The 23,581-nt window shown below is 40.2% G+C and overlaps 1 protein-coding gene across 11 annotated transcripts in view; it reads right to left on the reverse strand.

Moving 5' to 3' along the window:
- EYA1 (EYA transcriptional coactivator and phosphatase 1) overlaps window positions 1-23,581 on the reverse strand; it is a 328,133-nt gene that overhangs the window by 12,235 nt on the left and 292,317 nt on the right. For all 11 annotated transcript variants that reach the window (XM_059042828.2, XM_059042819.2, XM_059042817.2 and 8 more), the window contains 5 exons: window positions 15,047-15,105; window positions 14,776-14,936; window positions 13,762-13,876; window positions 13,525-13,646; window positions 9,672-9,772 (listed from right to left, as the gene is read on the reverse strand). In XM_059042828.2, the coding sequence (XP_058898811.1) occupies window positions 9,672-9,772; window positions 13,525-13,646; window positions 13,762-13,876; window positions 14,776-14,936; window positions 15,047-15,105 (558 nt within the window). The remainder of the gene's footprint in view (window positions 1-9,671; window positions 9,773-13,524; window positions 13,647-13,761; window positions 13,877-14,775; window positions 14,937-15,046; window positions 15,106-23,581) is intronic.

Here is a 23,581-nt window from a genome sequence, read left to right on the forward strand (position 1 = left end):
TGAGAAAAAAATGTCTGTAAAGCCATATATCTGATGAGGGGTTACTATCATACAACTCAATAGCAAAACAAATAATCCAATTTAAAAGTTGGGCAGAGGACCTGAATAGACATTTTTGTAAAGAAGATATACAGATGGCCAACAGGTACATGAAGAGGTGCTCACCATCACTTCTCAGGGAAATGCGAATCAAAACCACAATGAGATACCAGCTCACGCCTGTTAGAATGGCCTTCATCAAAAAGGTAAGAGGTAACAAATGCTGATGAGGATGTAAGGAAAAGGGAACCCTTACGCACTGTTGGTCGGAATGTAAATTGGTACAACCACTGTGGAAAAGAGTACGGCGGTTCCTCAAAAAATTGAAAACAGAACTACCCCATGATTAGACAGTCCCACTTCTGGGTATATACATGCCCAAAGGAAATGAAAACACTATGTCAAAGAAATATCTGCACCCTCATGTTCATAGCAGCACTATTTACAATAGCCAAGACATGGAAGCAACCAAAGTGTCCACTGACAGATGAATGGATAAAGGCATTGTGATATATACATGACTGAATATTATTCAGCCATAAAAAAGAAGGAAATCCTGCCATTTGGGACAACATGGACAGACACTGAGGGCATTATGCTAAGTGAAATAAGTCACACAAAGCCATATATTGTATGATCTCACTTATGTGTGGAATCTAAAAAACAAAACAAAACTAGAAGTCATGGAAAAGAAGATTAGATTTGTGGTTAGCAGAGGCAAAGGGTGGGGGAGGGGAAATTGGATGAAGGTGGCCAAAAGAGACACATTTCCAGATATAAGATAAAAAAGTACTGGGGCTGTAACGTACAACATGATGACAATAGTTAACACTGCTGTATGATATATGTGAATGCTAAGAGTAGTAGATCCTAAGAGTTCTCATCACAAGAAAAACATTTTTTTGTATCTATAGATGATGGATGTCAATGAAACTTACTGTGGTAATTATTTCACAGTATATGTTTCACAGTATATGTAAGTCAAGTCATTAGGCTGTACACCTTAAACTTACACAGTGCTGAATGCCAATTATATCTCAAGAAAACAAAGAATCAAAATGATAAATTCAGAGAGAACTCAGCTGTCAGCTGGAGAGGGTAAATTGGGCCTATATTGAATTTGAGAAATGGGCAAATTTGGTTAGGTAGATGGAGAGGGATGGGACTCTCAGTCAGGAGATGGTATGTGACAAAAGTGGGATGCACAGAGTATTTAGGGTGGAGGAGATGGGGCTGGAATGGTGTGTTCATAACAAACACTAATAAGAAAGGAGATATTTTTTCCAGGTAGAAGTATGTTAAGCAATTTAATGAGGCACTAAAGGAAGGATGGATTGGATGTGTGGCTGGCTGGTAGCAGAGAAACTAGGCAAAGGAAGAGTGGAAATGGAGTGGGTGCAACGGATGGGAGCCACACTGTAAAGAGAGAGTTCTTGCTAATGGGTGATGGGTTGGAGGTAGAGAACACCAAAGCAAATCTGAGTGGGCGAACTGGTTTGGGACAGTAGAATTCATCTGCTAATAGGCAGGTGGATGAAATGGGATACCTACATGGAGAGAGTCCATCAGGTAACTAGAGCCATGGGACTAAAACACAGCTAAACCACAAATCTTAACAACAGTGATAGCCTAAATTGATGTGTATATGATTAGTTTATCAAGATTAGCATATATTGAGAGAAGTGGGCACCAAGACCTAAATCTTGGGAAGCAGCACACGTTTTGGGGTCATTAGAACCAAAATATTCCCTAATGGTAAAATAATGACACATTCTTTGTTCCTCTTGCCCACATGTGCAGCTTTCCAGATCCCCTTCTGCCAACTTTCCTCCTTGTCTGGTATTTTGCATTTATCCCTTTTGGGTATTCATAAGATCAGTAATATAAAAAGCTGGATGTGTGGACACATGTAATTTGAATATTGCTGAATTATTAAAAATGCATTAAGAAAATGTTTCAAAACCATAAAAGCACCTTTGCCCCAGGTATTGCGCTTTTAGGAATTTATCCCACAGATATACTTGCCCACTCATGAACCATGTAAAGACCACTCACTGCAGAACTGTTTGTAATAATAAACACTGGAAACCACTGAAATGTTAAGCCCCAGGGGACTCATTAAACTACAGCATCTCAAGGTAATGGAATTGTGATGCAGCCATTTATAAGAATTAGAGATGCAGAGCTCCATGTACTGATATGGAATAACTACCAGAATATACATTAAGTGAAAAAAGCAGGTACAGAAAAAAAAGTGTATAGTTACCATTTGTATAAAAAATAAAGAACAGATCTGTGCTTTCCTATGCATATATTATCTCTAGAAAATTTGCATATGGAGGTACAAATACTTCTCAAATATTAAATAAAGAGATATTCTGAGAACTCATGAAGCTTACTGCACAGTTTTGCTCTTTGACTATTTGTATATCTGCGCCCCCTCTGGACAGGAGTGAGCTCTTTAAAAATAAAGATGAAATCCAATTTAAGACCTGGCATATTAAGACCTGGCATACAGTATGTGCTCATTAAGTTAAACGAATGTAATGGCTTTAGAATAATAAAATTCTGTACTCAGTAATCCCTATGTCTCACTTAAATAAAACTAAAAGCAAAAACTTGCATTAAAAATGTTGTCTTTTTTTTTTTTAACAAAAGAAGCCCTTATTTTTGCCCTTATTTTTCTCCTAAATAAACTCACAATCAAGCATTATTAAGCAGATTCTCAGCTTCATCTTGGTTTTCAGCAAATTTTGGAATGCACATTGAAAATGGACATTTTTTGATGAAGCGTTTGTCATTATGCAGAATAAATGGTGCTGGCCATCCCCCCTTCCCTCCATGTTATTCACAAAAGATTCATTTTAAGTAATTCTCTGAAAAGTAAATAAAGTCAGAGTTATAAAATGAGGCTGTTTTTACTCTAGAAACCAAAACTGCTGTCAGTGTGCAGAAGACTATTATTTATATTTTGATTTTTAAAAAAATCATACATAGGTTTAATTATTTTCACTTGAGGAATGTTGTATTAGGGAAACAAAAAATTTTATGGTAAAAAAAATAAGCACGGCAGATTTTGACAACAAAGACATACATCGAAGAAAGATATCCACCGGTAGTGAGATGGCTTCTCTGAATGGTCTTTCTAGGAACAAAGAGGTGTTCAGAGAAAACTCTTACAAGAGATCTTTTTAGAATTTGTCTATTTCTTCTAGGGTGAAAGGGGAAAGCATTTCCTCTAAGATCAGGAACAAGACAAGTTTGCCCACTCTCACCACTATTATTCAACACAGTCTTGGAAGTCCTAGCCACAGCAATCACAGAAGAAAAAGAAATAAAAGGAAGCCACGGGCTTTCCTGGTGGCGCAGTGGTTGAGAATCTGCCTGCCAATGCAGGGGCCACGGGTTCAAGCCCTGGTCTGGGAAGATCCCACATGCCGCGGAGCAACTAGGCCCATGAGCCAAAACTACTGAGCCTGCACGTTGGGAGCCTGTGCTCCGCAACAAGAGAGACCGTGATAGTGAGAGGCCCGTGCCCCACGATGAAGAGTGGCCCCCGCTTGCCACAACTAGAGAAAAGCTCTTGCACAGAAACGAAGACCAACACAGAAAAAAAAAAAAAATTCATTAAAAAAAAAAAGAAATAAAAGGAATCCAAATTGGAAAAGAAGTAAAACTGTCCCTGTTTGCAGATGACATGATACTATACATAGAAAACCCTAAAGATGCTACCAGAAAACTACTAGAGCTCATCAATGAATTTGGTAAAGTTGCAGGATACAAAATTAATGCACAGAAATCTCTTGCATTCCTATACGCTAACAATGAAAGGTCAGAAAGAGAAATCAAGGCAACAATCCCATTTACCATCACATCAAAAAGAATAAAATACATAGGAATAAACCTACATAAGAAGGCAAAAGACCTGTACTCAGAAAACTGTAAGATACTGATGAAAGCAATCAAAGATGACACAAACATATGGAGAGATATACCATGTTCTTGGATTGGAAAAATTAACATTGTGAAAATGACTATACTGCCCAAAGCAATCTACAGATTCAGTGCAATCCCTATCAAATTACCAATGGTGTTTTTCACAGAATTAGAACAACAATTTTTACAATTTGTATGGAAACACAAAAGACCCCGAATAGCCAAAGCAATCTTTAGAAACAAAAACGGAGCTGGAGGAATCAGGCTCCCTGATTTCAGACTGTACTACAAAGCTATTATAATCAAGACAGTATGGTACTGGCACAAAAACAGAAACATAGATCAATGGAACAAGATAGAAAGCCCAGAGATAAACCCACACACCTATGGTCCCCTAATCTATGACAAAGGAGGCAAGAATATACAATGGAGCAGACAGTCTCTTCAATAAGTGGTGCTGGGAAAACTGGACAGCTACATGTAAAAGAATGAAGTTGGAACACTCCCTAACACCATACACAAAAATAAACTCAGAATGGATTAAAGACCTAAATGTAAGACTGGACACTATCGAACTCTTAGAGGAAAACGTAGGCAGAACACTCCTGGACATAAATCGCAGCAAGATCTTTTCCGACCCACCTCCTAGAGAAATGTAAATAAAAAATAAACAAATGGGACCTAATTAAACCTAGAAGCTTTTGCACAGCAAAGGAAACCATAAACAAGACGAAAACACAACCCTCAGAATGAGAGAAAATATTTGCAAACAAAGCAACTGAGAGGGGATTAATCTCCAAAATATACAAATAGCTCATGCAGCTCAATATCAAAAAAACAAACAACCCAATGAAAAAATGGGCAGAAGACCTAAATAGACATTTCTCCAAAGATGACATACAAATGGCCAACAAACATGAAAAGATGCTCAACATCACTAATTATTAGAGAAATGCAAATCAAAACTACAATGAGGTATCACCTCACACCTGTGAGAATGGCCATCATCAAAAAAATCTATAAACAATAAATGCTGGAGAGGGTGTGGACAAAAGGGAACCCTCTTGCACTGTTGGTGGGAATGTATACTGGTGCAGCCACTACAGAGAACAGTATGGAGGTTCCTTAAAAAACTAAAAATAGAACTACCATATGATCCAGCAATCCCACTTCTGGGAATATATCCAGAGAAAACTATAATTTGAAAACATACATGCACCCCAATGTTCACAGCAGCACTATTTACGATAGCCAGGACATGGAAGCAACCTAAATGTCCATTAATGGAGGAACAGAAAAAAATGTGGTACATATATAAAATGGAATATCAGCCATAAAAAAGAACAAAATAATGCCATTTGCAGCAACAATGGATGGACCTAGAGATTGTCACACCGAGTGAAGTAAGTCAGACAGAGTAAGACAAGTATCATATATCGCTTATATGTTGATTCTAGAAAAAGGGTACAAATGAACTTATCTACAAAACAGAAATAGAGTTACAGATATAGAAAACAAACTTATGGTTATCAGGGGGTAAGTGGGGGGGAGGGATAAATTGGAAGATTGGGATTGACATAAACACACTACTATATATAAGATAGATAATAACTAAGTAAGGACCTACTGTGTATAGCACAGGGAACTTCACTCGATATTATGTAATGGCCTATAAGGGAAAAGAATCTAAAAAAGAGTTGATATATGTATATGTATAACAGATTCACTTTCTGTACACCTGAAACTAATACAACATTGTAAATCAACTATACTCCCATAAAGATTTTGAAAAAAGAGATCTTTTTAGAATAACGTTGTTTTTTAAAAAACAAAGGTATTTCTAACCTTTTGTCTTTGAAGGTTTTTCTTTTTTAATGATATGGATTATAGAATTAGATAAAATTACTGATGAAACTCCTGGGACTGTATTGGTAAAGAGAACAAAGGTGACAGAGCAGACTTCAATTGACCATAACAAAACAGGTAACTGGCAGAATACTTACTAGTTTTCATTTCCGGCCTTAAAAAAATAACTACCTCTAGCAAAAGAACATTATTTAGGGAGATGAAAGACATCTCTACAGGGAAGAGAGAAGAGTGCTGTACTAGATTTTTAAAAGGACATAGGAAATTAAGAGAGGCAGCTAAATGGTTAAAATTGATTTAGAAGAAATGCAAAATGTTTTGATTTTGCAAAACATTTTAGTGCCCAAACTTGCAGAACTTCACTGGTTCACTGTTAGTTTTATTTAGTAATCTGAAACTCTTGTGAACCAAATTATAAACTAGAATTAATGATTTATTTTTAAAATTTTAATCATGAGTGTAAAATTGGGAGAAAGAGAACACTTAACACAGTTCTATCTACCTCCCAAAAGGAAAGAAACAAACATTGCACACTATATTCTAACAATTAAAAAAAAGCATAAAAATTATTTTTTTGTAAATCAAATCATATTTAAGACATGTAAGTAAAGTCTGTAATTTGAAGGAACTTTGTGCTGAATCTCACAGATATAATTGGCTTCAAATCCTAGTTTAGTGACTTTCTAGCTGTGTGAGCTTGGCCAAAGTATTCACCTTCCTGTGCCTCAGTTTCCTCATCTATAAAAGAGGTCTAAGGGCTCCTGACTCATAGAATTGTTGTATTTAATGAGATAATGGATAGGAAGTGCCTAAAAGAGGTTCTGGGACATAATAAGGGCTTTATAACTGATAGTAAGAATAACCATCTCTTTATTTCTTTAGCTTGAATTTTCATATAGAGTTTTTAAAATGGGATATTGCTAAATTGTAGTCTTCCCCTAAATTAAATATTTCCCTTAAGTTAAACATTAAATATTCTCTATTTCTATGCAGAACCCCATACATTAAATATACTCATCATTTACTGTGAACTATTAGATCCTTGTCTCTTAACTCATGCACTAAGTACTATTGTTTAAATACTAGTTAACCTAGAAAGGCTAGACAGACTATAAGAAAGGAATGGTCAATTTGTCACTCAGGATGATAGATTTATGACATCTGAATCATATGCACAATTATTAGGAATCTATTTCTGAAAAATCTGTACACTTTACAAACACACATAAAGTTCTTAAAACTCCTGGTTACAGTTTCATTAGAGTTCCCATGCTTGTAGCTCTCAAGGTGCAAAGAGTTCCTTTGTAACAGAGAGTACTGGACTGATTACATACACTTATCCCAAGAAATCAGAACAGAAAGTTGAAGCTACAAGCATTCATTCACAGTCGAAAACTTTAAAGAGGATGTTCATCGTAGGCAGCTGCCTAATTCTTTTTGGTATAGGTGTGTGTGTTTGTCCTGAATAGAAAGAATAACATGTCCACAGATAAACAGTGGAAGCAATTTTAACTGTTCTTCAAAGAGAGCAAATACTCTCAGTACTGTTACTACTTTCAATTCTAACATCAAATCACGAATTCCTTTACTTTTCCCATCTTGTGTTCACCCACATAAATATCTAAGAAACATACTTCTTGTGTTTTTTGACTTTTAGGTCATCACTTTCATAAACATTCTTCTGTCTACCACAAGCTAGAAAGCCACATTTTGGCAACCTTCTCTTGAAATTAAAATTTTTTGGTGAGTACTAGGTGGAGAAGGACCAGCTTGGAGGGCAGATCCACACCTTGGCCCTTGGCCATCCTGGCATGAAATGCTGCTCTTCAATTCTGTGATGCTCAGAGGTGCAAATCTGTTCCACGTTCCCATAACCACTAGGAGGTCCTGTCTGGAAATGGCAGGGGATTCCAGAGGCTTTCTCAGGAAAAAGATTTGAGTCTGGATTCGCACCAAATATTCTCTTTAACTCTCCAGGGTTGAGTTTTGGGTACTCTATTTAGTCTGGGAAAGATTTCTTTTTATGAAGACAGCCCAAAGGGCTAACAGATGTACCTAATGACAATGGTGGTTGGCCACTGGTGAAGCTGGAATGCAGAATTAGTGCTTAGATGGCAAATACTGTTTAGAATCAAGCTTTAAAAAAGTGTGTGTGGGTTTCTCCCTGCACTGATCACACGTGGGGAGACTGTAATCATGGGCACATTGTGTATCTATGGGTGTAAGTGAAATCTATTATTTACAGAATTAGGGTCAGCTTCTACACTTTTACTGGAATTCAGAGGCACCGAAGGTGAATTAAGTATTCTTGGACTCTATAAGGAGGCTGGCCACATGCCATGCTTAATGCTGCATCTATGGGCTGGTGTCATTTCTGGAGTATACTGGAATATTCCAGAAGAGCTTGCCTCCTTTATGGAAAAGTGACTTCTATGAGTGAGTGTATGGGGAAGAGAAGAAAAAAATATTCTATTGGTTAATCTCATAAAATAGTTAATGCTCTTCAGTTTAAGAAATATTAGGGCATGACTGTGCCAAGATTTCGGGAACTGTGAAAAAAAAAAAAATTGAAGACAGAGTCTCAAACAGCAATCAAGCAAAATAAGATCCCTACATCTCAGGAGCTCACACTTTACTGCTGAAACAGGCACATGCGCAAATAATTAATAATAATAGCTGCCATTTGTTGCACACTTCATATGCATCAGGCTCTGTTTTATACCTGAACTAAATCTGATCCTCAAAATGGCCAATGAGCTAGGTGCTGCTATAATCTCCATGTATAGATACGGAAAGAGAAGGGTAAAGTAACTTTTTCGAAGTCACAGAACTGGTAAATGGTAGAGCTGTCATTCAAACCCAGGGTATCTGGCTCAAGAATCCAAGTTATTTACCAGAGCTTCTCCAATTAAAGTATAAGTGGTGCTACTATAACTGAGTTCTTATAAACAAGGGAAATAGAAAAGGTGGTACGTAAACTGGAGTTTGAAAATTAGTAAGACAATGACAGTAGGGCACTCTGGGAAGAGGAGCATTCCAAGCACAACAGCAGCAGGAAGGAGGCGCTGGGCATGGCCAAAGGAGGGTAAGCAGACCAGTGTGTCTATGTTGTTACTAGATTGTGAAGACCCTGAGTGCCAGGCTAAGGAATGTGGTTCCTTCCTCCTTCCCCCCTTTTAAAATACAATGAAGGACATTCATGAGAAAGCTTTTGCTACGGGAGATGACAGAATCACACTTGCAGGGATGCCGAAGAAGAAAAAGAAATATCATGGGCAAACGGGGAGTCAAGGGACCTGCTCCTTTCCTCCTTTTTGAGCATCCCCAAAGAGGCAAAGCACGGACCTCATGATCAGAAGAAGGCACCGTATTCTAGGGCAGAAAGTAGTTTTGCAAGCCAGCTCTGATTAGCTCCTAGTATCTTTCTGAACTGATGTTTGGAAGGTTCTCAGGCTGCATCCAGGGTCAGGTAACAGACGAGTAATCACCTGGCGATGTCTGCCATGGGTGCAGAAAGGGGCATGGGCAGGCATGTGTGCTGTCTCTGTTCCGGCTGATGGCTGCAGAACTAAGCCTCCTTTTCTGTTCCCCAAGTCTACATTCTGTGACGACCAACCATCCATGACCCCCGAGCTTGTGAATACCACACTTCAAAAAGATCGCTTCAATAATGACTTAATTCTACTCTGCCCTTGGTCAGCGCTTATGGTTCAGAACACATTCATAATCTGTTTCAGAGAAATGGCATGTGTTTAAATGATCCAGTTCTGAAGATTTTGAGGACTAAGAAAAATTAAAGGCCACAAGAGGCACCAAGGAGGAACACTCACCTTTTTTGCCCCTTGTTCCTCTTCCACACCGTCTCCTATGACAACATACACCACTTTTCTTCCAAACCTCTGAATTATCCTCTCAAAACAGCTTTCCTTTCCTAATGAACAAAAGTAAATTGTAAAAAAAAAAAAAAAAAAAAAAAAAAAATGTAAAGTTTGAGTCAGTCAGCACTCTAGGGCTTAAACTTTTTATATAAAATGCTTTTTCCATGCTTCTGATCCAACTCTACCGTACTTGTGCAAACTAGGAAAAGAGTGCTTTTATATGCCATTTGGGGAGAATGTAGAACAGCACAATACAGCAAAAACTGTAAATGAACAACCCATGTGGTATCCCGTCCCTTGGGAATGGAAAATTTTAGTACTTTTTCTCCCCCAAGACTCATTTATTAAAAAGTAGAATCTAGATCTCAGTAGAGCATTTGGTGGAAAAAGTATTGTTTGGAAATAGTACTTTTCCCCCTACAAGCTGAGAGTAAATGAAAGCATGCCATTCTGGCAATATATTTTAACTTGACTTAAAAAATGTTTCATGATCTATCAAACTCTGAATACAGTATCTGATGGAAAGACTGCTGACAAGGAAGAACAAACCTGAAGGATTGGTTTTGTTATGGCAAGAGAAATCCAACACTGGACTTAGTTTATCCCTTCATTTTCAGGTTGGGATGCTCTTTGAATGAAAGACACCCTCCCCCGACCCAGGCCTAATGCGTTGACCTGAAATATTCTTGGAAAACTGTTTCTGAAATGAATGTCAGGTAATTTGGCGCCCTACAAGAGAGAGCGTGCTTGCCCGGCCCGGGCATCTAATGTTCAGTAAAGCGCTTTCCTAGAGGAAAAGTGGGATAAAGGTAACAGGATACCTGTACCTATCTATTATCTTTCCCATGTCAAGACTTAGTTTAGGCTCCCATGGCAGGCTACACTGTCAGCACGTCCCTGGAGTTAATGCGGCTATTGTTGCTTCTTGGGGCAGGAACTGGGGTTCCAAGTCCTGGGCTGCCAATAAGGTCATTTTAATGGACAATGGGACGGTTTATAGTTTTCAAATGTGAATGGCTGAACGGGGCCTGTACCTCTTTCAAATAAGGATCAGATATACACACGAACAAATTGCTTGTTTGCTTAAACAAATGTCTGCTTTATATTTGTATTTTGCACTAAAATCTCTAGTTTGCATCTGACAGAATGAAATAAGGCCAGCCTTCTTCAAAGGATGTCATTTCAGTGCTTCTTCAGTTGCCCACTAACCTGTGAAATATTAAATCACCTTGAGAAACAAATACAAAGGATGGTTTTCACTGCAAAAAATATGTAACCAAACAGTCAGATGTCATGAAACGTTCTTTCCCTGCTTAGAGGGAAATGTTTACGTGGTTTTGTAAAGTTTCCTTTTCATGGAAAAAAGGAAGGTAAACTCACTGTTATTTAAAAACAAGTCCCCAAAGTTTCTGGCACCGGGGGCCGGTTTCGTGGAAGACAATTTTTCCACGGACCGAGGAGGGGGGCGCGGGGGGGAGGGGCCGGGAGGCGGGGATGGTTCAGGCTGTAACCCCAGCAATGCTTTGCTCCCCCCTTCCCCCTCTCACCTCCTGCCGTGGGTGTGGGGCGGGAAACGCTGGCCTACGAGGAAAATTCCTGGGTGGTTTTTCTGCATTGATCTCCAGGTTAGATCTCATTTGACGGCAAAACTAGCAGCAACTTACAGGAGTTTCAATCCCTACTTTTAAAATTAAAAATATCATGGAAAAGTGATTCTACCCATGGTTTTGAGATCGTTTCTACCACCGTACAGTTTTTAAATCGAATTTTTATTCGATACTGAAAACAAAGAAGTCCAATATGGCAAACAAAATGCCCATTAAAAAAAATACTTTCTTGATTGTTATTGTAACTTCCTATTATCCTCCCATTTTCAAGTTATTTGAGATTAAAAGTTCAATGTGCATGACGTGTAATGTGCTAATTGTTCTTTTCTTCTGGGAAGTTAAGTGCTATCCCTTCTGTATTATATATGCTCACTTGGAATATGTTCTTTCTTTCATGTGCAGATAAACCTTTCCCTTGGATCCTTGTTTACAAAACACAATGATTCCTCTTTACTGATACAGATAGAATAAAGATCTGAGTTCGTGGAAACTGATTGCTATTTTATATGACAACATATAAAAATTCAAGTTCTACTGGGCTATTAGGAATTCTATTTGGTATACTGCTTTCGTTTTACAAGTATTTTCCAGTATTCTCTCCTTGGCCCTTCTCAGGAGGCATCAGTCATTCTCAAACTCCAACTATGTCCAACTTGACAGGGCTATCTGAATATCCCATAGGTTTTTCAAATTCACATTGGTAAGATCAAACCCTTATTATCTGTGCCATCAAACCTGATTTCCCCATCAGCGGCTGACCCAGTTGCCTAAAAGAAACCTCTGTGTCAGCCTTCTTCTGAATAAACAAGCATTTATTCACCCATTTCCTTCAACACCGAGTACCTACCATGTGCTGGGCCCTGTAGCCACCATGATGAGTGAGACGGACAGACTCAGTTATCAAGGAGACTATGAACGAATAACTGAACAAGCAATTTTTTAGTGATAATTTAGTAAGTTCTTTGAAGGAGAAGTACAAGCCAAATAGAGAGGGGTTCTGTTTTGCACCTTTTTCTTTAGCCAGAAACAACCTTCTTTCCACCTACCAGGATACTCATCCTCCTTTCCTAGGACTCACTTACATAACATTCACCTCATTAGGGCAACATATGAGGCCACTTACGATAAGACCCAAGTCTACCTTTCCAGCATCAGCTTCCCATGGGCATTGCATATTAGTCACCGCGGACGATTCACAAGTCCCTCAGCAGGGAACACATTTTAATTCCTCTGTCACTTTGTTCTCACTAGCCATCTGCCTGGTAAACTCTTATTTACCCTCTCCCATTGAAGTGCACATTTGGGCACTCAGTGGTAGGACCCCTTAGGGTGTGGAATGGAGTCTGCTGGACCTTGGAATCAGAGAGATCTACTTTGACCCTTAACTTTACTAGCTGTTGACTTGAACAATTTACTTAAGTCTCCGAGCTTTAGTTTTCTCAGCTGAAAAATGGAAAGGCTGCAAAGACTGACTTTAATATGTAAAATGTTTAGTACAATTCTGAGCATCTAGTAGATACTTGATAAATGCTTATTTTACATACTACTTTGTCATATTATAGTTATTTTGATGTCTGCTTCCCCTGCTAGAGACAGTGAATTCCTTAAGGAAAGAGCCATGTCTTCTTTTTATCCCGACTTCTGTTTTGTCTCGGTTTATGTCTTAACTAAGTTTCCCATTACTCTTCTTTCCCAACTACATTTCCTTCTTGCAAGAATTTTTTTGATTCCCCATAACAAAAATGGGAACTCAATCATTTATACAGGTTGTAAAATAAGGTGAAAAAAATAGTTCCAGTAATAATAATTTATTGTTAGAGTTGTTTAATTAAAGCAACTATCAGTTATTTCATTTCTACTTTGTATATTTCTATACAACTACTTGTTTTAGCTTATAAAGTATTTTCATTGATGTTGCCTAAGAGAATAAAAATTCTCATCTGGAAGTGATGCTAAGTTGCCTATAGCTAAAACACATAGGTTTTTTAATGTTAGCCGGTAAAGTAAAATTTTCTGAGTTCAACCACATGGATTGTGCTTTAGCCAATTTTGACAATAAAATTGGTTAAATCATTCTCCTAGTTTTCTGACATTTAGCATTCTGAAAAAAGTAGTCCTATTTATTGCCTTTCATTTTTACTAGCCTGAAAGCAAAGGGTTGACTGTTAAATTAATTAATTAATTAAAAAGCAGCTTACCAATCTTAGTTGCACTGTAAATATTTTCTATTGGAAATACAATTCCTAATCCATACAGCAGGACTTTTGCCAATGCTGGGATAAGCTGAGTAGTTGTTACTAAAATATTAACACAGTTCGTCCTGTGAGAAGAAAAAAAAAAAAAAGACAGTTGAAAAATAAATCTCCAAAATGAACAAGCACAGCTCGTTTTCAGGGCAAAGGCACTTTGTAGGAAGTGACCTGGGGAGAACTTACCGGGAGTGAATGAGTGTGAGAGCTTTCAGGGCCAGTGTCAACCAGGAGTCTGTCAGGGCTTCAATCTCGGCCCTCAGCTGCAACCAGGCTTCCCTCTTAGCTGGACCAAGCAGACCTGTGGGTTTAAAAGCACATGAACTACTTCCTCACTAATGTGTCTCGTCAACTTTATAAACAGTAAACATTTAAAACTACTCGAATACTACCCTCAAGCTTTATAACATACTGAGCAATTTTTCCCGTTATCATTCATTTGACAAATATTTAGCACTGTAGGGAACAGCTATCGGTTTTGCATTCCTAGCATCCTTCTTCTGGCTATAGATGTCATCTCTTCTTTTTGGGGAGCCTACTCTCCCCCATTCCTCCAACCATGAAGACTGAGCAGAGCAGACCCTACCCTCTGGTTCCCAGAATAGCCATATGTCCTCAGCTTGGCCAGTGAAAGTCTGTTTTGGAACTTTTGCTCCATCTATTGGGAAAGACACTTTCCACCCCATGGAGGTGCTGGACTGGGAGCATACAAGCCTGGGTCGACTGGTGGGCACATTTGCCACCTTTTGGGAGGCGGTGATTTTTCCAAAGGAAATTACAGGCCAAAGATTACTGACTGCATCTGGATTTAGCCGTGCCAGAAACCAACACCATCTAAACTTTTCATTAGGTCAATATGTTCCTTTTCATACCAAAGCCATTTTGAACCACAATCAAAAGATCCAAACTAATGCAAACATCTACCCGGTAGAAGGAGCTTTATGATTCGAGAAACTTACTCCGGGTCACACCACTACTAAGGAATGGAGCGAGGACTAGACTAGCCTGGCCAGGGCAGCTTGCCCTAGTCTGTTACTTCTGTCACTCAGTCACAGCAGAATAATCACTGGTTAGATGAAACAGCTCTCAAAAAAAAGCTATTCTACCCAAGAAAGTGTGATGTAAAAGTGTGTGGTACTTTGAGCATCTTATCAAAACGATCTTAACTAACCCAGTAACCTACTGGCGATAGTCACTTGCCTCCAACATTATTTTTGTAGGTATTGTAGATCTCTTTTACTCGTCTGTAACGGAAGGCCAACTTTCTCATCCAGTCTACACCGCCACGCACACCGGTTGCCAAGCATAAATTAGCGCTGGTTGCCGCAGCTGGAAAGCCATCTGTTCCAAAGTTATATGTGCTATTTAGATGCAAGAAAAGCCCAAAGTTAACCAGACAGAAAGTTCATGTTCATAAGCTGAGCAATTAAGCTATAACATGGAGCCCATCCCTTCCCATTCATGGGCTCACCTTAGGTCTTGTCCATTGTCATCTGAAGAGACATCATCTATATGAACTTGGTCACATTCCTAAAATGCAATGAAAATGATACATGTTAATTTTCAAAAAGCATCTACATTTATCTACATTTTTCGGAGGGGGGAAAATCCACACAGCCTGTTTTTTAAAAAAAAAAAAAAAAAAAAAAAAAAAGCCCAAACACTGTAATTGGAGTGTTTTCCAACCGCGGCAATCAGTAGGTGGCAGTCTAGTTAAATTGACATTTTTACCTACTTCGGGTCCTTTTACAATATACGAAACGAGCAATGTCATTAAGGACTACTGTTATTCAGGTTCAGAAAACACATTTTTGTGTTTAGAAAGGAAAGTGATTGATTGAAAACAATTAGCATATGTGTTTCATAAACCTCAGGTACCTGAAGACATCGTGCTGCTCCGAGCTGATTCAGTCAATGCCGAAGCGTAACTGAAACCAGACATTTCGGTAAATGTAACATGCTAGAAAAATTAAACCTGATGCTAACTGCCAATGAAATTATGACCTCTGATTGCTGTTGAGCCACACACCAACACAGCCTGAGGCCAGCGTGTGGAGGAGCCCAGACTAGAAAATCTGTTACTGGTTTGCCATTGATTTGAGAGATGCAAGTTTTATTCTGTGTGTGTGTGCGTGTGTGTGTGTCTGTGTGTGTGTGTGTGTGTGCGTGTATGCGCGCATAGGAAAAAAGCATGGGAGACTTCACAACCTAAATAAAAATAATCAAACCACTGGGGTTTTTAACTTTTTTAAACTGTTTCACTATTATTACGTATTCATTTTAAATATCAGATTGATGAGTTGATTATAGAATAATATGATTTGAACAGACCTGATTTTAAAATCCCAATGCACGTGTGAAGTGTTTAGAATAGGAGGTGTAACTGTGGGTTAAAGCTCAGCTGGGACGAGTTCAGGTTGATACACCTGCTCACATATAAGCACGCCCACATCTTACTTCTGTGTCCCCAGCCCCCAGCATCACTGGGGGAAGAGCAGTCACTCAGTAAACATTTGTTGAACAAATGAAGGCAAACTAATTTGGAGACAGACACGGTCCCTAGTCCAGAAACAAGTAACACACACTTGGCACGCTTTAATGTTTTCAGTTATGATTCTCCTCTTGGCAGTCGGCCTCCAGGTACCCCAGAGGCCGTTCTGACATTTATTTCCATTAAAAGTTTTAGTTAAAAAATTTTTTTAAGAAATTTGCAGGCATGCATCCTGTGTTTTAAAATGTTCTTCAGACTAAAGCTCTGGTTATCTTTCCTATAGAGTTAATTTTATAGAATCTAGCCTATCTATCCCTCTAGTGCTTCACATCCAATGTATAACAAGATGCCATAGGTAAGCACCATAGGAATAGAAGGTGTATTTTTACTGGTTGCTGGTTCCTTCTGAACAAATTCTTTTCTCTCCAAGGATTTGTGAGGAAAGGAGCAGGAGATAGAAGTGGAAAGAAACTCAAACCAGCTGTTGCTTAACAGAATTAAAATCCTGACCCCCCAACCTCTTCTTTCTAAAGCATCTATTTTCCAGGCAACCCTCTCCCAGCAAGCAGCAAGTTCCAAGGAGGAAAGGACTTTGACCTTGTAACCCTCCCCTGCTCTCCCGAGGTCTGTAACCCCAGATAAGAAAAAAAGGAATAAAAGTCTAGGAGGCCTCACAGGCAGGACTGTGAATTTAACATTTTAAAAAACAGGTCATTCCTGCAAAACATGTTTGGAAACTTCTCAGAGTTATTAATTATACATAATTCGGAGGATGAAAGATGAATGATAGTTGTGTTTTCTCAACAACGTACTTATTCTGGGTTTAAAGAATTACTAAATCATGACTTTCTACTATCTAGCCATCTATCTAGCCAGAAATACAAAAATTACGTTGTTGGTAAACTACTCTTTTAGGGTGCATGGCTAGTTACAACACAAACAAATGCAGAAAAGCGTACTCCCCGCAAACAAACAAAAACCTCTAAAGCCTTAGCGCCGCAATGGAGGATTTTTCTCTCTCGGGAGAGAGAACGGAGAGGAGGAGGAAGTTGAGAAATTATAAGAGGAAAAGATATGTTAAAAAGAATTTGATTCAAGGAATCAACAGTGACCTAAAGTTACTTGGTTAACTCTAGGGGTGGGAGGAATTCTTTGCACAAACAGGGTGTTAAGAGGCTTTTCTTAAGCTAATGCTCTTGAAAATCTCCATTACTAACAGAGCAGCCGTTATCTTCTAATGACTGTTGATGACTCTACCGTGGCTATTGTCCATCCACATCCTGTATTTGTTTTCTCCTGCCAGCTTTCCTTAAGACTTTTTGTTCCCAGGCTGAGGCCCTCATTTGAAGTATTGTTCAATATCTTGGTTCGTGCTAAGTGTCAACAGCTTCCAGCTTTTTTAACTGCAGATAACCAAACTCACTTCACGGTGATTTGATTAAAGCAAAGTTTGGTGTGGTGGCAACAAGGAAATCCTGCTCTTTAGCTGGAGAGTTTTTGTAGAACAGTTTTAATCAAAATAGATTGAAAAAAATCAAGAGCATTTTAAAAAAGAGCCTCATTAGCGCTTTTAGGAATTACGACATCATTAAAATGTCAAATGTGTTTCTGGAGTGGGTGCTCATTTTACTTCACAATAGACAAGTACTATGTTCCACACATCGATAAGATACATATGAAAGATGCATCACCCTTGAGTCTCTGTATGAGTTTACAAATAATGGTATAAATGTCTTGGGAAATGAGCTATGTATTTAAAAAAATTTTTAATGAGAAACTATAATATTACTTTTGATGCTTACCTATGAAAAACTTTAATTCCTTCAAGAATGGAGAGTATTGAGATACTGAAAGATCACTTCATTGCCCAGCAGAGCCCTGTTATGTGTGGACTCGTGCAAGGTGTCTCCATTCTCAAATTAGAAACTGCAGTTCCCTGCATTCTGATATCCTGCAGTTGTCTCCTCTGTGGGAATGAGGCTCCCCTTCTCCCACTTTTCAGAAGCCGTCTAGTTTTTTGTTTGTCTTCCTAAGAGCCTAATTTGAGGTTTTCATTTTTTGCTCTCCGAATTTGGTTGCTTTTGGTTTCCAAATTCGTCATAAACCGAGACTATTTGGTAACTGAGGGAGGGGGCAGAAGGGACTCTGCACCCACTGAAACAACAACAGCAACAAAGTTTAAATCCCCCACTGGTAGACACAAGAAGACAACAATGGAAGCTTTCTGTATGTTCAAGTGCCAAAATATATCCCTACAAACCCTAATTGAATGCTTAATACACAGAGTGCAGATACATAGAATTCCACGAGAAAATACATTTTTAATTCCCCAAAGACTGAATGTGCTGAAAATGTACTTTTGAAATAAACTTCCAAAAAGTATGTGATAGGATTTTAAGGAGTATGTCATTACCGAATCCAAGTCTTCGGGTGGCATCCACATAGGGGGCTCCAACTACCAGATCAGCCAATTTAGCATATTTCACATATTAATCAGTCCTACTGAGACTTGAGATCCCTAAGGGACCCCTAGCATATATGGGTGTCAGGCTTGGGGTCTCACTTGGGGACACAGAGTAGTGATTTCTTGGACTCCTGGCAGACTTTGCACTCAATACCCATCCAAGCAGGCTAATGGGTGCCTTGGATTAAAAAGGCGATCATTTATTTATTCATGTGTCTGATGACTTATTAAGGGGTCTGGGTATTGTTCTGGATGCTAAGGATACACCACTTAACACAAAAATCCTTGCCATCTTGGAACTAACATTCTAGTTGGGAGAGACACCCGAACAAGAAAATATGCAAAATGTACAATCAGACAGTAATAAGTGCTAAGGAGAAAAAATACAGCAGGCGAGGGAAATATGCAAGGCTGTGGTGGTATCTGGGGAAAGAGCTTTGCAGGCCGCCAAGGAAAGAGCAAGTTCAAAGGCCCTGGGGCAGTAGGGGAAGAGTTACATGGGCCAGCAGGTAAGGGCAAGGAGCTGGCTCTGCCTTGGAAGTAGCATCAAGTTATCAGTCCCTGCCCTCAAGGCACCTACACTTTAGCAGGAGGGCCAGAAGTTAATTTAACTAGCTACACCTGTGCTAAGTTAATTACACTTGTGGTAAATGCTGCAGAACCTCCCTGGAATCCAAAGGACTATCCTCTTGGAGAAAAGGGAACCCTCCTGCACTGTTGGTGGGAATGTACGTTGGTACAGCCACTATGCAGAACAGTATGGAGGTTCCTCAGAAAACTAAAAATAGAATTACCATATGATCCAGCAGTCCCACTCTTGGGAATATACCTGGACAATACTATAATTCAAAAAGATACAGGCACCCCTATGTTCACAGCAGCACTGTTCACAATAGCCAAAACATGGAAACAACCTAAATGTCCAGCGACAGATTAATGGATAAGGAAGATGTGGTACATATATACAATGGAATACTACTCAGCCATAAAAAAGAATGAAATAATGCCATTTGCAGCAACATGGATGCAACTAGAGATTATCATACTAAATGAAGTCAGAAAGAGAAGGACAAATATATGATATCACTCATACGTGTAACCTAAGATATGGCACAAATGAACCTATCTACAAATGAACAGAGGCAGACTCATAGACATGGAGAACAGCCTTGTGGTTGCCCGGGGTTGGGGGAGGGGGAGGGAGAGGGATGGATTGGGAGGCTGGGTCGGTAGATACAAACTTACATTTGGAATGGATAGACAACAAGGTCCTAATGTATAGCACAGGGAACTATATTGAATATCCTGTGATAAAACATAATGGGAAAGGGTATAAAAAAAGAATGTACAGATGTACACATTCCCCCCCACCCCCCAAAAATAAATAAAAACAAAGGACTAGCCTCTTGCTGAATGGTAGAATTCTGTTTAGTCCAAGAGGGTTGCAGAGCTCCGAAAAACTGAAATTATAGTTTGCTAGATCAGAGAGGGACAGCCTGGCCCACTGTTTATTCTGGTTGCTTTTGTGATTAAAGTAATCAAATGCAGAGATACATGGTGGACAGCTAGAGGTGGTTCACAATCGCTGAAGCAAAGCTGCGGTAACAGAAACAAAACATAGCTTTTTGATCCCAGACTGTCAATGCCGGTCCTCTACTTCTGAATGGCTGTGGGGTGGAGCAGGGGAAGGTGGCACTTTGGGAGCAAGCCATCCTTCTCTCTAGGAAATACCCTAGACTTAGAGATGCCAAGGGACAGTTAGTACAGTTAGTGAGCAGGTCCCAGAGGTGAGAGGGAAGGTTCTTTTTTTTTTTTTTTTTTTTTTGGGGGGGGGGTACGCGGGCCTCTCACTGTTGTGGCCTCTCCCGTTGCGGAGCGCAGGCTCCGGACGCGCAGGCTCAGCGGCCATGGCTCACGGGCCCAGCCGCTCCGCCACATGTGGGATCTTCCCGGACCGGGGCACGAACCCGTGACCCCTGCATCGGCAGGCGGATTCTCAACCACTGCGCCACCAGGGAAGCCCAAAGGTTCTTGAACATAGTTTCTTTTACCCCCCCCCCCCAAATTATAGATGTGAGAATTAAAATGTGGGACTGGAAACGGATCAAGAGGTGGGCAAAGAGTTATTTGTTGTTCATGGCTTTTCAAAGGGCTGTCAAAATCAGTATTTTCGCGTAAAGGCTCTGTGTCACGTCAATCCTAAAGGAATATATAATTAACGATTTTAGTTAACCAGTTTTCACATATACCCACATTTCACAACGAGATTCTAAGGAAGAGTGAGGCCAGTGCTGGGCACAGTTGTGATTATCCTTCACTAGGAAAACTTCACAACACCGAATTAGATATTGCTAACGCATTTGGCCCACTGCTGCCAACCTGAGCTCAGTCCCTCCCTTTTCAGAAGTCCTAAAGCACCAGGGATGCACCATCTGTTGACATTCGGTCACCAACGTGTCCCGTGTTGACACTTCGTGTCCCACAAAGAGCGTATTCCTCCTTCCCTCAAAGTGATGGCGAACGACTCCGAGTCGTTTCTTACACTTCTGTGGAACGGACTCCTATTTCTCGTTGAGCTGAATTACTGTTATTTGTGTAGAACACAAAATAGTATTTAATGTTATGACCCATTTTACAGATGCAAATAAATGAAGACTAGGAAAAGTTAGATAACCCAAGTGCTGAGACACTATACAGGTCTTTGAGCCCCATTCACTGTTTCTTCCCAGGATCCCTGGATTTCACACAGTGTAGACAACCGCCCACTCTATGTGGTGGCCACGACGTAGGCCCCTGGCGCCTCGCCCGTTGTTTCACGTTTAGGGGACTCCTGCTCCAGGACACATCCTCCCCTTCGTCTGCCCCACACCCACCCGGGTCCAGAGTTTGTCACCACAGCCCCTCTCCCAGCCTGGAGCTCGGATGTGAGTCCTCCATTCTCCAGTTCAAGCCCCGCCCCTTCATCTCTCCACCATGCCTCCAAGTGGCACTCCAGAGGGACACTGTTCCGGAAGGAGAGCCATCGTGGGAACTGGGGTGGAGGGGACAGAACATAATGGTAGGCAGTGAGAGCGTAGGTGTTAGTGTGACTTTGACACACGTCCTAATAGGAGCCTTGAAGCCAGGAACAAGAATTTTGGCCACAGTCACGGTAGAGTTGAATGAGGGCAGTTGGCAACGATCAGGGAGGCGTGAGATTAAGCCTACAGGTGCTGGCCTACAGGCTCTGTTCTACCTGAAAGCCTCCTAGGAGCATCCTCTAGACAAACACCGCAAACCAAATGACCAAAGTTTACCCTCGCCTGGCTTCCCTTTATGTTCCATGGCCTGTGCTTCACAGAGCGGTAAAATAAATACAATTAGCAAGCTTCAGCTACTCCTGGCCCTCAGCTCAGTCATCTCAGCACTCGTGGGGCTGGATTATAAAATGCTCACATGCGTGGCTGGGGAAAATTGCCAACGCATGAAGCAGAACTGAATACCAGGTCTAGACTTAGAGATACACAGGGACTCTGTGCAGTTAGTGAGCAGGTCCCAGAGGTGAGAGGGCAGGTTGGGAGCAGAAGCTAGCCACATGGGTACCGTCTCACGGCCAGGCGGCAAAGGCACAGTCTCTCTCAGAACTCTGGTTGCACTGTTATTCTGCCTTTCTGGTCCCTTCCGTCATTATTTTTGGCACTGCAACTCAAGCTGACCTTTTTCTGATCCGTCATCATCTCTGGCCTTCCAGGGCTGGGCCACAGACATGTTCTTTTGGACCAAGCCCCGGGAATAACTCCGATTTTGTACAGGGGCTCATATGCAAAATATTAAGTTATGGCAGAATTTTTCTGCAAATATTTATTCTGCTTTGATACCGTAGAGGTTGGACTTTTCCCCCCAAGCCTTTCACTTGTGCCATAATTATGTAAAAATACACCATACCATTCACATTCATTTAGGAAAATTAATAAAAAGAATTAAGACAGTTACAATGGGTCTTATTATCTGTGCCAAGCACAGTGACGTCATTACCAGGATGTTGAGGCGTTTATACCCCTGAATCCGACACTAGAAACATAAACTCCAAATAAACCTGCAGGCTTTGAGTAAACAGAGACACTTAGAAGACTCTGAGGCAGGCTACATGTTACGAAAGGGAACAATATAAAATTCTTACAAACACGTCTTTGGAGAAGTTGAGTTACAGAAGCCCCGATTCTGCTGACCGAAGCGATATTTGCTCCATTTCCCAAATTTACCATGAGAAAACGAACACCGTACTGCCACTGCCGACTAATTGTATCAATAACTTTCTTTACAAAGTAAAGAAGGAAGGAAGAAAGAGTCACCGGAGAACGAGCTATTTTCATTGTCTACATCAGCGAGCCTACTGAGACCCCCTGGAGTTGGTGAAGGCCAAGGAAACGACGGCTGGGTTCTCGCTCCCCTCCTGTCTGTCATCAAGCAGTTACAGCCACTGCTCTGACCTCCCCCCCTCCAACAACAGATACTTGCTTGATACCGTAGACATCCACAAGTTACTAGAAAGTTTTCCTTTTATTCCTGAAAATGTTTAATTATACAGAGTACAGGAGTATTTCTAGTACTTTAGAGACAACTCACACAAATTGTCTGAAAGCTTTATTTTAACAAGTGATCAGCAGTGCTGGAAAACGTTTAAAAAAAAAAAAAAGACCCCCCCCCCACCTGTGGATCTGCCCACACTATCCTCTTTCTCATAGAAAATCTAAATTGTACTGATGGCATTACGGGGTGAGCAGTATTTGAGTGACAGAGGTTTTAAGGGAGCGATTTCCATGGCGGCTTTTGGAAATAACTCCCGCCTGCCTAGATATTTGCATGGCTTTGTTGGAAAAATAAGGTGAAATGGGTCATCCCTAGAGATTTTCTGTTATTCAGAAGTTCTCTGTAGGGGGAAGGAGTGGTCAACAAACAAGTTAATTAATGACAAAGATGTGAAGAATCCTGCTTCTAAGTCACTGACAATTAGAGTCAGCGTGTGGAGCTCGGTGGTTAAGAAATTCTCTCTGTACTGTATAGCACAGGGA

The sequence above is a fragment of the Kogia breviceps genome, chromosome 17 (genome assembly GCF_026419965.1).
Source record: "Kogia breviceps isolate mKogBre1 chromosome 17, mKogBre1 haplotype 1, whole genome shotgun sequence".
NCBI lineage: Eukaryota > Metazoa > Chordata > Mammalia > Artiodactyla > Physeteridae > Kogia > Kogia breviceps.